The sequence below is a fragment of the Lampetra planeri genome, chromosome 20 (genome assembly GCF_965212315.1).
Source record: "Lampetra planeri chromosome 20, kcLamPlan1.2.h2, whole genome shotgun sequence".
Classification (NCBI taxonomy): Eukaryota; Metazoa; Chordata; class Hyperoartia; order Petromyzontiformes; family Petromyzontidae; genus Lampetra; species Lampetra planeri.
Genome location: NC_136126.1, coordinates 8,279,221 through 8,294,197, shown reverse-complemented (window position 1 = coordinate 8,294,197; position 14,977 = coordinate 8,279,221). Strand labels below are relative to the sequence as shown.

Genomic DNA, 14,977 nt, shown 5'->3' with positions numbered 1-14,977 from the left:
TTTCATAAGGCGCCACACGCTCATGTCATTATATTTCTGCCGTGCATTATCGTCGTTAATAAAATTACTATCATTGTCGCCATAGTCACCAAGGTGAGGGTCTGGGTCAGGTCAGATTGCAGACAGGCAAAACTTTTTTAGTGTGGTTCAAAGAGGACATCATAGTGTATTAGTCTTTCTTTGCCACCCAGACTCAAGATGAGCAATATTACATCAGAGGCCCATTTAAATGTGATAGAGAAAATATATCTCAAAACTTGACACAGCCTATGAACATTTCGATTTAAAGCGTTCATGACTGCAGGGATTCATCTTCTTGGTTCTTTCGGTAAAGTCACGTAGAAGGGAAATAATTATTTAATTATGTTTTATTTTTATTATTTTATTATTTCCCTTCTACGTGACTTTACCGAAAGAACCAAGAAGCCTATGAACAAATCACGTGGAATGTGCTAAGCAGGTCTGAGCCTGGATAATTCTTTTATAGGAAACTACCATGCATAAAATAGGTTGTTATAGGCTGCTAAGGGTCTATATTGTGGGAGCACAGAACAAAAAAAATGTTGTTAAACTGTTTTATGTCCCCCGACCTGATCCACACAGCATGGGGAGGCCCTCATCCAGAAATGGATTTCAGAATGTGCTGCACAGGTCCAACTTACCACAGGACCTCTTGATCCTCGTGCTCCAACAGGGCCCTGGTTTCCTTTGCTGCCAGACTGGCCCGCTTTTCCTGGTTCTCCGATGTGACCCATTGCTCCCTTGTCGCCCTGACACGAGCCAGCCAGCCAGCCAAAAGAAAACGCAAACTCAAAACTGGACGGGCACCATGATGTACGCTGCAGCTTGTCAGCAGCAGCAGCCAGTAGTAAGGCACGCCTTGTCTGTGATCGATGAGCTCACAAGTGAGTTGTGATGCTCTTGGCATAGTTTCAACTGTTGCTGCAAGTTTGTTCAAATGAATATTGCAATTTTTTCGGGAGCTCGTTTTAAAAATAGCAATATAAATAATGGATGGAATAGAATTCGGCTGATAAGCCGGTGCAAGGGTCTTCTGCAGTGAGTTTTTTTCATGAGAAATGGTAATTGATGTGTAAAAAAAAGAACTCAGGCAAATGAGCCACTACTGCTGTATGATCTAAGATGCATCTGCCTGTGGGTGTGTTTATTTTTGGAACACTCACTTTCTTCCCCGGTTTTCCTCTTTCGCCGAGTTTTCCCAGCTTCCCTTCCATTCCCTGTAAAATAAGGAAGATGCCCAGTGGCAAATTCCATTCATTAGCAGTTTAAAGGGGACCGAGCGGCAGCACGTTTGCCGCTTGTTGCAGAGGTTCGCGGTTCGAGCCTGGCAGCTGCCCTGGTTAATACTGTGAGTGTAATAACCTTAATTTAAGTTGTCTTGTCTTGTGGTTGTTGTTGTTGTTTGACTTGCATCCCACTGGGATTTTTGCACACAGCGTTGGTGTACGGTGTTTTTTTCTGCAATATTTTGCTGTCTTTTTCTTGGATTTTCTGTTTGCACTTAGTCACATATTCACTTTAAGATGTTTTTTGTTCATGTTTTTTTGTTTGTTGCGGTTGCACCCGATTCAAGAGCCGAATGGCTCACAGGGCTATACCTAATACATGAACTTGAACTTGATCACCACAGACCACCTGCTTCACAGTCGCTGTTAAAGATCCCGTGGCGGCATTTTAAAAAGAAATGACCATGTGTGCTGTAGTCATGGTCCAAATTTCATAAATCACTTGCCAATTACCTAATTGGAGACCCGCCACATAGCAACATTGCTCTCTACTGGCAGATTCATGCCCACTTTCTTACCGATGGTGCATTCACCTTGTGCCACACAGGGACAGCTGCCAATGGGGGGGGGGGGTCCAGATGCCACAGGGCGCCTCAAGGTGTACTGCATGGGAGGCACGGTCTAAATATCGACGATGATGTGTAACGTAACGAAAAAAAAATCACCCGGAATGCACCCACTCTTGTCAGATTTCAGAAGAGATCCCAGAAGCTAAGCACGATGGAGCCTGGGTAGAGGGTGGCCACCATGCACAACAGGTTGCTATAGGCTGCTGTGGGGCTACGTGGTGGGCATCAGAGAGCAGTGCAGCAAAATCCATTGTTGTACTGTACGTTTCCGCTCACGTTCAGTTTTCTCTTCTTCAAAAACCCAAAATGACCAGCGTAATGAGGTATGGTCAAATAACACCCACAATCTGTATGGGCACGGGGAGGCCTTTATCCAGCAGTAGATTGCCAAACGGATTATCAATGTTAAGGGAAAATCTAATTGTATTGAACAGCATATAAAATAATAATTCACAGTTTTAAACAAGGATGCATCTTGACAAAAGTAGTCAGGATGAAACATTAGCTGCTGTTCAGGTTTCCTTCTGCATGTGTATAATTATATTTACGTAGAACAAAGGCATGCGACTTATTCACGAGCACACCAGCATTTGCTGGGCATAGTAAAAAAGCTTGGATGCCGATTTGCCGACAAACTTAAGTCCACACGCTCGATTAAAAGCAAACCAGGGGATTCCGTCATCATTCTATTGGCGACGCACAACACTCCGCAGCGTTGCGTTTAGTTTTTTCGCGTTCCTAACAATCTGCTGCTGTTTGGCGTTCGGATTTTTTTTTTTATAGCAGCTTGGCACTGGGAGCACTGGCGAATTATTTTCCAAAACTAACACAGAGATTACAACTTAAGTTTTCGTTTGGCTGTAGAGTTGTTTTTTCGAGAGATCGTTCGTTTGTTTATGCATCAGCTGGGGTTTTGCGCTAAAAAGCGGCAATTTATTCTCGGCCGACAACTCAATGCTGGAGTCAGGAGGTGAGCTGGTATCAGTTGTCAGGGCAATGCATTTGCCAGACATAACAGCAGGTCCCGCTGCGCTGAAACCACCAAAACCCGAACCTTTGGTGCCCTGAAAGGCCAGTTTTGGATCCAAGTGAGAAGCAGGCGGCAGTGTGACCAGGAGCTTAGCAACGGGAAACTCACCCTCATGCCCACAATCCCCGGGTCTCCAATAGCTCCTTCTTTCCCCTTGTCCCCAATGTCGCCCCGTTCTCCATCCTCCCCATTCAGTCCCAGGTCTCCCTTCTCTCCCTGCACCAAGAGACGGTTGACAGAGAGATCGATACACACACACATATGCCTGCTCAATCACCTTCAAAACTGAACAGGGCAAATAGGGAATGTGCAGAGGGCATGTGCCTTTTGGTTAAAGCTGCAACAAGGCACCATTGGTGGAAAATTAATATGCATTTCCAGTTTCAATAGTCACGGAACCTGGCATGACTGAAACAGGCAGGCACGGGAAGGAGCTGAGTATTGCACATCATCTCTTATTACCGTTCAGCGTGGCTGACATGACCGTCTCATCTCTTGTACCCAGACCACACAGTCTTGCTGTTTAGGAAAATACAATCGGCTTTGCCAACAGCTATTTTAAGCATGCTTAGTGCTGAAACGTATCCAAAGGAAAACACCAATACCGGCATAATGTGTTTATTAATTTATCGGCAAGTGGGATGAACAATTACAAATTCGTTAAGCTTAAGAACTGTTGCTAGACTGCGTGCGCACTTTTCCTTTGTCCATTAAGGGGCTTTAAAGCTACTCATTCAGAGTACTGTCAATATCTTTATTTCCATTTCCTAAACTGCCTCTTGTTCAGCACAAGAACAAGTCCCATAAATATACAACAAAAGGCATTTGTACCACAGCGCATGGTACAAAAATAAAATCAAACACATTGCGATACGGCATAATGCAAGCCACTGTAAAACACTGCGGGACACGTAGAGAGGTACAACTGGGGGAGGTTGTTTTTGTTGGGTTCGGAAAGACTTGTGGCCGGGGAGGGCTCATTGAGTGGATAATGCAAGACACACAAAGTGGCCTTTTTACGAGGCTTGTGCCCATCACCGGGGGACTTGTATGTCTCATGTCTTGCCAGCGTTTAAGGTCCCATGCTGACTGTCCACAGACAGCAAAAATGCCTGTCCAAGGAGAGCTAAAATTGACCACCTGATATACAGAAATACTCTTTTCCCTGCGTGCAACAGGGTCACATTGCATAAAAATGTTTCATAACACCAACAGTGGGTCAACGTACTTTGATTCCATCTTTTCCTTGTGGTCCATCATCACCAACTGGGCCTGGCAATCCCTGAGGTACAGGCGTACACATTAATACATGTGTGCGTGTCTGTGTGTGAATGCATATGCTGTATGTGTGCATATTACGTAAGCCTAAACCGTATTAAGAACGTGTCTAAATCATTATGAATGCAACACACTCAAGAGATTAAATGTGGCATTTATGATTCTAGGCACAGTCACACTGGAACACTCCAGTAAATGTAATGCTACTGATTTTCATTGTAGAAATATTTTTTAATAGCTGCTAAAAAATAAAAGTGCATTGTAATGGCCTGCCTGCCGAGTGTTAAACGCACCCCTCGCCTCGCGAAGAAAAATGCCGACGACTCGCCGGACGCGGTGCGTCTGCAAGTGAGGCCTATTTGTTGCGATGATTTACATGCCATTAGGTTCTAATGTACGAGATGAGCAGCCCCGCTGCATCTGTAATCAATCTGGAGCGCTCCACACGGCCCCAGTGAAATACGCGCTGGTACCGTGGACGCACGCGAGCGCGTTTTGAAAAACAGATGACGCGCTTCTACATTCTGCTGTTGCTTCAACGTCAAAATCAAGCATCTTGTGCCGCAGCGCAATGTCTGCAACGGAAGTTGCGAGACACCTTTACTGCATCTCATCAGCAGTGCCCTATTCGTGGTTTCGTGCACTATTGCCACCGGGCAGTTTGGCTGCACAGTGTCAGGCCGTGGCTTGATCCTGATGAGCTCATAACAAATCTAAGTTTCCTGCAAGTGTCAGGGCACTCAACTGGCATTGGAATAAGGGTGCACTTTGCTCATTAGTCCAAGAAAAGTCTAAACCGGTCTGCATTTTTGCCTTGTGTAAGGTGGTCTCTGCGTCTTAATCCTGTACTTTGAAGGTGGGGTTAAAGATCACGTTGTAGCAGTACGGCAAGGCAGTGTATGTCAATGATTCCTGTCTGAGCCAGAGTTGAACTAAGGGCCCTGGATTTGCAAACACGACCCTGTGTTGTTTCGAGCAGCGCAGCTTTGGAAGCTGAGAGCCTGCCGCCCACTCACATCTCCCGCTGCCCTCCTCCAACATTCAATGTGCTTCTAGATTTGAAGCTTTCGTGACTGCAAGGATTCATATTCTTAGGTTTTTTCGGTAAAGTCACGTAGGTACAACATTTAAATGAATAAAAGTAAAATAAAAATAAAATAAAAATCACGACGTTTCGGAGGCAACACAAGCTTCCGTCTTCAGGTGGAACCGTCACAGCACGACTGCTGTATCAATGTGCTGGCGTGTCTCTGTGGGGTACGTACCCTGGGCCCTTCCAGACCGGGCTCCCCTTCACCTCCTAATGGCCCAATGTCGCCCTGCAAACACAATTACATCATATGAAAAAATTAAGAATAGGTTTTACCCTTTCTGGCAATAAAACAGGTGTTAAGATCTTTAAACACCAAATAGAAACATTTTGCAAGGAATCAAGTCTGGATTAACCACACACAAGACTTGTGGTGAACATGCAAACAAACATGGTCTGGTAATATATGGCATTGTCTTTGAAACTGATTGGTCTACACCAGCGACAGCCTTCTTTAGGGCCTAGTCTCAACAGTGTCAGACCAGAGAGTGCCAAAAGGTTTCTATTTGGTGTTTGAACATCTTAACACCTATTTTATTGCCAGAAAGGGTAAAACCTCTTCATATTTTTTCATACTATGATACTGGCAAAAAAAGGTCCCACATTTGCATCAGCCGCACATCAGTACAAGCTAATGCACACATCCTCTGTCTGTGGCAGGTTCAAATCCCATTGAGAACAAATGTCTATGTTTTGAGTACACACAAAGTAATAGTGAACATATGTAAACAATTCGGTCAAAATTAGAGCTTGGATGGATTCGTTGAACCCCAGGGAGTTCTTGTGTGGGCTCTGCACTGAAATTATTTGAAGATAAATGAGCAAATAAATATATATTATTTTGTAACAGTTCCATTATTATACTGTACTTACTGGGAAGGACCATGCTGGAAAGACAGTATAATTAAATTAGACTTTGGAAGAGCAAAGGGCTTTGTTGGCTAAAGATGAATCGTACAAGCTTTGACATTTAATGCCACATCCCCGATTGAAGGCCTCTGTGTTGAAATACTGGCTATGAGTATTTCTTTTTCTTAACGTCTCCTCTGCGCTCTCAGATTCGATCAGCTGACACCACACACCAAAAAAGCACGAGTCACGATAGCTGGAGTGAGATTCTCTTTGCCGAAATAAAGGTAGTTTTATGTAACGTGATTCAGCTGAATTGGGCTTGGCACAGACGAACAAGATGACCTTTGTCTCCGATTTTAGTACAATTAACATCACATGACTCATTACACGAACAATTTCAGAGCGCGCTTAGGCTATTTAAATCATTAATGGAGGTGAATGTTTGTATTCATCTGCCCCAGATTTGTACGACGTTTCACAACACCCGCAGCAAAACAGTTGGCGCTTCTACACACGAAGGAAAGCACGGGTGACCACCGCTGTTGAAAAGTGCTTGAATCAATCGTAAACGAATTAATTCAAATAACTCCCGACCTGCCCACCAAGAACCCAGCATTATTGCATGTGATAATACATCTTCTTAGGTTTTTTCGGTAAAGTCACGTAGGTAAAACATCAAAATGAATGAAAATAAAATAAAATCAAAAAATCACGACGTTTCGGAGGCAACACAAGTCTCCGAAACGTCGTGATTTTTGATTTTATTTTATTTTCATTCATTTTGATGTTTTACCTACGTGACTTTACCAGAAAAAACCTAAGAAGATGATTCCTTGCAGTCACGAAAGCTTCAAATCTAGAATGTGATAATACAGCTTTGCAGAAGGTTTCAAGGTTTGCTCAGTGAAAACCCATATCTTTTGCATCTGTGATGTCATTTCAGAGGACAATTAATAAAATGGGCTGTTCTTTATGAGGAAGAACACCAAGGCCATGAGGGAAAGCAAATGCGTATGTACCAGGGCTTAAACTGCCCATAATTCAACCAACAGTTTGTACATAGTGCCCCTTAAATTGGTGCTTTGCCAATGCAACAATGAACAATGTAACCAAGTAAATGGCATTAGCTTAAAAAAGATAATTTGGGTTGCATTACTTTTTGCCGAGTCCACGTTTTCCTCCTCAAATCACACGCATGAACGTCAAAACGGTACTTCAATGCTTTGTGAAGAAACCAAATGTCTGGACAACTCATTATTGGGACTGGTGAATGCGACAATACAACCAAGCCACTTAAGATGAAATGCAAGTCTACACTCATTTGGATAATGTTCATAGGCGCAGCCGCGTAATGATATATTTCTAAAGCAATTAGTCTGAATTGCGAGTGGCCTTTTCTGTATCGGCATTACCTTTTCACCTTTCTCTCCTTGCAGTCCGCTCTCCCCCGTTGGCCCAGGCAAACCCTGGCAAAGCACAAACAAAAGCAACCTTGTAAGAGATAAACATGGGGGAAAAGCAGCTGAGCGTCAAAAACCCATTTCACACACACACACACAGCATGGGGTGGCGAATGCCAGTGAAGGATTTCAAGAATGAATTCATAGCTGTAACACTGTTTTCAATTTATACAAACCCATTCTGCATTAATGTGGAGAATGTATGTTGAACTTCTTTCACACCGTATGTAGCCAACCCTGCTAGTCGGAGGTGCAAGGGCCTTAACAGACTGTAGGGGCAAGTGCTGTTAGCGAGCACCTATGAAGGCCGGAACGGCACACGATAGGGTGGGTGGTCAGCACCACGCCCGGCCGCCTTTGTCTCCCCCCCAGTGGCGATGTTTACACAATGCACCAGCTACTCATTTAAAACCTAGGAAAGGCCCAGGACCAGGTCAGATATTCGTCACCGGTGTTGGCCGTGAGCGGGAATCGAACTCGGGTCGCCGGGTTCGTAGCGCAGCGTCGCGCTAACCGTTACACTACCGCTCTCAACTCAGGGACACAGACACAGAGACTCACACAGGGACACCCTGGCTGAGGAGACCAGGCTCGCACTGTGGTTATCAGCATGCAATGATTGCTTTTGCACTGAACAGGGCATAGTTTCGACAGAGTGCACTAACCACAAACATCTGGAAATTCAGCAGCATTTGTCTAACAAACTTGGCTCTGCTTACAAACTAAGGCGGTGAAAACTGGTCCAGAGTTCGCTCGCTTAACAAAATGCTGTAGGATTATATTGGTCTGGAAAGCAATTTAGGTGGATGGGCAACAACATGTATTTATTTATTTATATGTGGAGACACAGAACAGAGTTCTGCTATGCATGCTTTTGTTATAATTTAGTAATTTAAAAAAGGCAATATTTATAGTTCGTTAGTGTGACAGGTTAGTTTAAGAAACATGAAAACAAGAACAAATACTGTTTTCTAAAATAATTATTGGAAAGTGGAATATAAAAAAAATGGCATGTGCAACACATTAGTGAATATAAGCATCGTGGGTGATGTTCAAATTTTAAAACATTAGTTTTTCCTCAAAAGCAATGACATGAGTAGAAAACAATTAAAGTGTACAAAGTAACGGGAGCGATGGTGGTCACCCTTCCAAACATTAACCAAGCCTAACCAAGGTTTAAGGAAGGGAGGCAGAATTAAGGAGTCTTACTAGGGGCTAGTAATAATGTAGAGAAGCTAAGGCAGGTGAGACTTAGATGGTTTGAGCACGTGTTGAGAAGAGACTAAGAAGATGTAACCTAGATTTGAAGCTTTCGTGACTGCAAGGATTCATATTCTTAGGTTTTTTCGGTAAAGTCACGTAGGTAAAACATTTTAATTAATGAAAGTAAAATAAAATAAAAATCACGACGTTTCAGAGGCAACACAAGCTTCCGTCTTTACGTGTATCAAGTGATACAGTTATCGTGCTGTGACGGTTCCACCTGAAGACGGAAGCTTGTGTTGCCTCCGAAACGTCGTGATTTTTTATTTTATTTTACTTTTAATTAAATTTTTTTACCTACGTGACTTCACCGAAAAAAACCTAAGAATATAAGATGTAACCTGATGGGTTATGGAGGTTAGAGACCAAGTATGTATGTATGTATGTTGAACTTCTTTCGCACCGTAGGTAAGCCAACCGTGCAAGTCGGAGGTGCCAGAAAGTTTATCAGGGCTAAGGAGATGCCAGTGCAGAGCAGAAGAAGGGAGTGAGAGAGTGGGTGAGATTGAAGGATATTGTGGAACAGCATATGATCGTGGATGTGACTGGAGAAGATGCACAGAACATTGAGATAGACAATCCGAGCAGCTGACCTCATGGACTTTTGGCTTTGACTAATAACCCAGGATTATCTTCTGAGATATGGTACAACTATGGTGATTAGTTCATAGGCTGCATATCTCTCCAATGTGTACAAGTGTAAAAAGACATGCACGTCTTTCGGTGTCCGTGTGTGTGTGTTGTGTGCATCTCTTGCAAATCTCCAAGTATCAGCATCGAACCTGTGTTCCAATATCTCCCACGGTGCCCATCTCGCCCTTCGCTCCGCGGGGTCCCTTTAAACAAACAACACGTAAAAAGTGCATGAAAAGAAAATACTTGTGTCATGAAATGTATTCCACATTGATGAAGCTACGATGAAACTAGAATGCAAACTAAGCTCTTTTTTAAATCCTTTATATTAAGTTCGCTTGCTTGCTTGCTTAGGACCGTGCAAATATTTCGGTCGTTTTTTAACCCACTTCCCGTGATCCAATCGAGCTGACATTTTCCACACAGACTCGTTGTGCGTGACAATTAATGTTCGTGAAAATTTTTTCCAAAATTTTACACTTTTTAGGACAAAAATATTATATTTAATTACCAATTGCTTAATGGTGCAATGCAATCATCTGACCCATAGGTGGCAGCCATCTCAAGCCAGAGGACGAGAGGACTCTAGCCGCCACGCATATAAAGTATTTATAGTGAAAAACTTTGTTTGTACGGGTTAATTTTTTCTTAACTCTAACAATTTTAACAAAGGTGACACTGCCACCAGAGCAAAACACATCCTACTACTTAACCAGATAGAAGTGTGTGGTTGTCCACAGTGGTAATGCGCAGCAGAAGCATTGGCTATGTGTTTGTGAGCACGTGCTACTTTCTCTGCGCTTTATGGGCAGAGATTTGATTCCGACCTTGACGCCTGTATATTTGGAGTTTGCATGTTCTCCCCGTGGTCGCGTGGGTTTTTCTCCCAGTCCTCCGGTTTTCCCTCCACATTTAGAAACATACGCTTCGAGTATTTGGCTATTATAAATTTCCACATAAGCCACTTCATTGAGCTTTCATTTGTGGCCAGGTCACATCTGAAGAAGAGCTATATAGCTTAATGGGCCTTACCTGGTAAAATAAACAATTGTTTAGTCTAGTTTTTGTGCGAACCCCACCAACCCAGTGACGGCTCGGCAAAATAAAAACAGAAATAACCCCCCCCCCATCGTTAATACTTACCTGCTCATAATAAGTTATAAACTGCATGCACCCCCCCTCCTCCCTCCGCGGCTTCCCTCCCTCCACCACCACAACCACCACCCTGTGGGCTTCAGTGCCCCACCAATAAATATATCCACAGCGGCCACCACTGCCACCATACACGAGCGTTCATTGCAGAAATGTGCAGCAGAAGAGTTGGCTGCGTGTTTAACAGCATGTGTTGGTTTCATTGTGCTTTTGTGTATGAATCCCACCAGGGCCATGCATCGAAATTATTAAATGCAATTTCACGCACGGGTGGTCCAATCGGTCCCTTGATTCCAACTCCACCAGGTGTTCCCTGCAAGCCCTGCCAAAGACAAAACGTTACTCGTTTTATGATTCTCCGCTCACCTGCCAGAAGGAGATGTTTATTGAGTGTGCACATGTACAAGGGTTTAATAGCTGGACAGCAGCCAATCAAAAGCCGAAAAAAGCAAAAGCATTGCAATTCACAAAATGAACACATTTTGAAGCAGAATTTAATTTTACAGTGACGAAAGTAAGCAAATCAACAAGCGAAAAAGTTGATTTAGAAAATGTTGACATGGTCCTCCCATTGCGTTTATCCTATATCTCTGCAAAAAAAAAATCTGTAAGAAATTGTTGGAAATTAATTTTGTCGTAGTGCTTACAACCTTACCGTTTAAACATTTGAATGGCTTAATATTGCAACTTTGTTAATTTGTGTAGTGATGGTAGCACATGCCAATTTAATGGAAGTATTCATCATTAAGTACAGTAAATTAAAATACAAATTACAATAAGTCCTGGCACATTCAGGATAGCCAAATGTATTTAATTGACATTGAGCATTCACCTTTTCTACAGTAAATAAAGTTACATAATCAATCATTGGGCATAAGCTGAACACTTACACACTAACTAAGGGATAACCTTGTGCTTTAGACAAGAACTTGAAAATGCATATGTACATTGATGAAGGCCTCCCCATGCCTTGTGGTCCATGGGGATTACTTGAAGTTACTTCACCTCACTGGTCAGGGTGGGTTGGTAAAGGCAAGGAGCATAGCCATTGCAGCATAAAAGTACAGCACAGCAAAAGATTTAGCTGCACTGCCCTCTACCAGAGGTGTGGACTCGAGTCATGTGACTTGGACTCGAGTCAGACTCGAGTCATGAATTTGATGACTTGCGACTCGACTTGGACTTGCATAACAATGACTTTGTCCCACCTCTGAGATGTGGACTCGAGTCATGTGACTTGGACTCGAGTCAGACTCGAGTCATGAATTTGATGACTTGCGACTCGACTTGGACTTGCATAACAATGACTTTGTCCCACCTCTGCCCTCTACTGCTCACCACATACTGCAGTTCCAGAGCCCAGTGGCAACCGGTTTGTGCATGGTTTGTCAACCACATCAAATTCTTGAACAATAAATGAATGCTGTGTAAAATGATGAACATATGCAAACCCATGTTACAACGCACATCGTAATGCTGATGGCCTATGAGTACAAAGTACCAGTCGAACACTCACTGGAAATCCAAGAGGACCTCTGTCCCCAGGATCGCCAGATTTTCCCTGAAATGACACCAACGCACATGTATTTTTCTCTTTTTATACGAGCAAGCTGTCAACATGACGCCAGGACACCATGTATCATCACGCTGCCATACACTTGTAAACAATTTCTTTGAACGTAAAACACATGCTGTGAGAGTCAATGATAAATTATTTTTGAGATGGTAGAGTCTTGCACGTGTGCGTGCCTTGCACGAGGAAACTCCGGGGCAACTAAATACTTACGATAAATCCTTCAATACCAACTTCACCAGCATCTCCAACAGGACCCTGTCAAGGATTACAAGCACGCTTGTTAAGAGGCGAAATAATTACGTGAACAGAAACGAAACCGACAGTATTAATGCCAATGATAGGAAATATCACATCTGACTGATGCGTGTGTTAGTGTACATGCAGTGTACTGTCGGGCGTGGTGCTGGCCACCCACCCCCTCGTGTACCGTTGCGGCCTTCATAGGTGCTCGCTAACAGCACTTGCCCCTACAGTCTGTTAAGGCTATATGGGGGATCTTTGTTGTTGTCGCAGTGTACTGCACCAGGGCCCGTAATGTTCTCGAGTAATATTTTCCTCTATTTTTTCCGAATACTCTGATTTTATTTCATATTGAGCTTGAAACGTCATTTTAACCAGACTGTTTCTGTTGAATCCATGCGATAGGCAGCAGAAGGCAGTTCAGAAAAAAAAATCAGTGGTTGTAGTGTACTTGTATGTTCCTTTTGCTTCCCAACCCATCCTGACCAGCATGGTGAAATATGGACAAGTAACTTCCATGATCTTCATGATGCAGCAAGGCTCTCATTCAGCCCGTTGACTGCTTCAGGACTGTACATGTATTTACCCAGGAGTCTTCAGACTCAGCATTGGGATGTTAGGCCAATACCATTCACGATTGTTTGGCATGTGGCAAAAAAACTGCTTTATATGGAGAATAGCAACACAAGTGGGTGGAAAATACTCCGCACAGATGATTTCAATCCACAGACCCAATGCAGTTGAGCAGACAAAAATCTAACTGTGGATCGCAACGTTTGCTTGCTATGCTGTCAACTAATGGCTCCTCACAGCCATCATTTAGCAAATACTGGTCATGAGACATTGACATTTGGTTTTAAAGACGAAACCAAAAACTGCTTTTATTTCTTCAGTGGAGCGGGAATTTGCATGACAGTCCGTGACTACGGTCACAGATTTTCCTCCTTGCGTGCGACTGCCTCCAGTGTCTCTGGAATATTAATTCTACCCCCTTGCCCCGAATGGCTTTAATGAGCACGTGTCAAAGTGATGCGGTCTACAAATGTACAGTGTGGTATAGGGTGCAACATTGTAGACCACATTATTATCAGCTTGTGAGATAAGGCAGAGAGAAGCTTTGGCTCAGCTGTAAACACATCTCACTCGCTAAGTTTTAGTCTTTCAAGCATTAATAGGTCCACAGAGTGCCATTCCTCGGAGTGGCACAGACGGATTTCAATTTAAAAAATCCCCTAGATGCTACTTTTTTAAAAGTTAGAATCGTTATTTTGGCCTAAAAGATTGTTTAAAGTGTTATTACACTCACACTAATGTGGGATTTCTATTAGGAGTCTATACCCTCTCAAAGCTAACATCAAACACAATTATTAATTTCAATTACACCTCATAGTTCCTATCAAAGAGGGATAGTTGAAGGTTTATAATTGAAATTAGATTTTTTTTTACAAATTAATCCTCTGCTGATATACGCGTATGAGGCAGACCTGCAAAAAACTGCGTTTTTACATTTGCAGGTACGTTAAATTAGATTCGCCATTTCTTTGACCAAAAACAGAGCGTTTGTAAAGTTAAAACCTGGGCGCAAGGGATTCCCATTTCCCCTTGCCTGCGAACAGATCCAGGTGTCAAACCTTCATTTGGTTGCTCTTTTTGCTCACCTGTCTGCTCAGGGAGAAGCGTCCTCGTGATTAGAATAACAATGCCCTTCATTTAAAACTCAGGAAAGCCTCACCTGAATCTCAAGTATCGTCTGTCTGGAGGGATAACCTGCCACAACGGGATGTCTGGCCAGTTCCGCTTTAATGAGTGTTTTTCGACTTGGTGTGGGAGAGGCGAAGGGGTTTACCTTGTTACCCTCTGCCCCCGACTCTCCAGGAAGGCCATCTTCTCCCCTCGGCCCCTTCAATCAGAGAACCGCCACCACAGGCCCTATCAGCAGGTGTCACTCTCGCATTGCACAGCGGCAAGCACTGCTCCTCCAGGCAGCATCAGCCGTTCCGCGGCTATCCATTCAATAACTCTCTCTACCTTTGATACTGTACCACAAACTAGAGCTCATGTCGTCAGGTGTAAACTCAATTACATTTTTTTAATCTGGAAGGGAACGAAGCTAATCGGTATTCGGTGAAACAGAGAAGCATTTCACTGGCACGGAAGAAGACATTGACATCCACAGTATCTAACATCTCTTAACAAAATGTTGAATTATAATAATAAATAATAGAGTAGCTGGGACATTATTGATAAAATATATTTTAGCAATTATAGCAATTAAATGGCCAATGTACATGATGCAAATATTATGAGAGTAAAATGTTTGTGGAATAACATTTTTTTTTACATTGCACATGTCATGCAAACATTTGAAGATAGTTTTTATAGTTAAATTAAATACAAGATACATTGAAAATGTAAATATGGTATATGCACATTTTTTAAATACTTGACTCAAATCTCTTTGATGGCTCATATATAGTAAATACTGTAGATGTGTGTGTACACAGTACATATGTCAATGTAGACATTA

The 14,977-nt window shown here is 42.9% G+C and overlaps 1 protein-coding gene across 1 annotated transcript in view; it reads right to left on the bottom strand.

Moving 5' to 3' along the window:
• COL24A1 (collagen type XXIV alpha 1 chain) overlaps positions 1-14,977 on the bottom strand; it is a 162,874-nt gene that overhangs the window by 28,842 nt on the left and 119,055 nt on the right. Inside the window, exons 29-39 of the mRNA XM_078603483.1 lie at positions 14,297-14,350; positions 12,421-12,465; positions 12,151-12,195; positions 10,903-10,956; positions 9,632-9,685; positions 7,539-7,592; positions 5,450-5,503; positions 4,135-4,188; positions 3,015-3,122; positions 1,185-1,238; positions 663-770 (exon numbers count right to left, since the gene is read on the bottom strand). Of these exons, the coding sequence (XP_078459609.1) occupies positions 663-770; positions 1,185-1,238; positions 3,015-3,122; positions 4,135-4,188; positions 5,450-5,503; positions 7,539-7,592; positions 9,632-9,685; positions 10,903-10,956; positions 12,151-12,195; positions 12,421-12,465; positions 14,297-14,350 (684 nt within the window). The remainder of the gene's footprint in view (positions 1-662; positions 771-1,184; positions 1,239-3,014; positions 3,123-4,134; positions 4,189-5,449; positions 5,504-7,538; positions 7,593-9,631; positions 9,686-10,902; positions 10,957-12,150; positions 12,196-12,420; positions 12,466-14,296; positions 14,351-14,977) is intronic.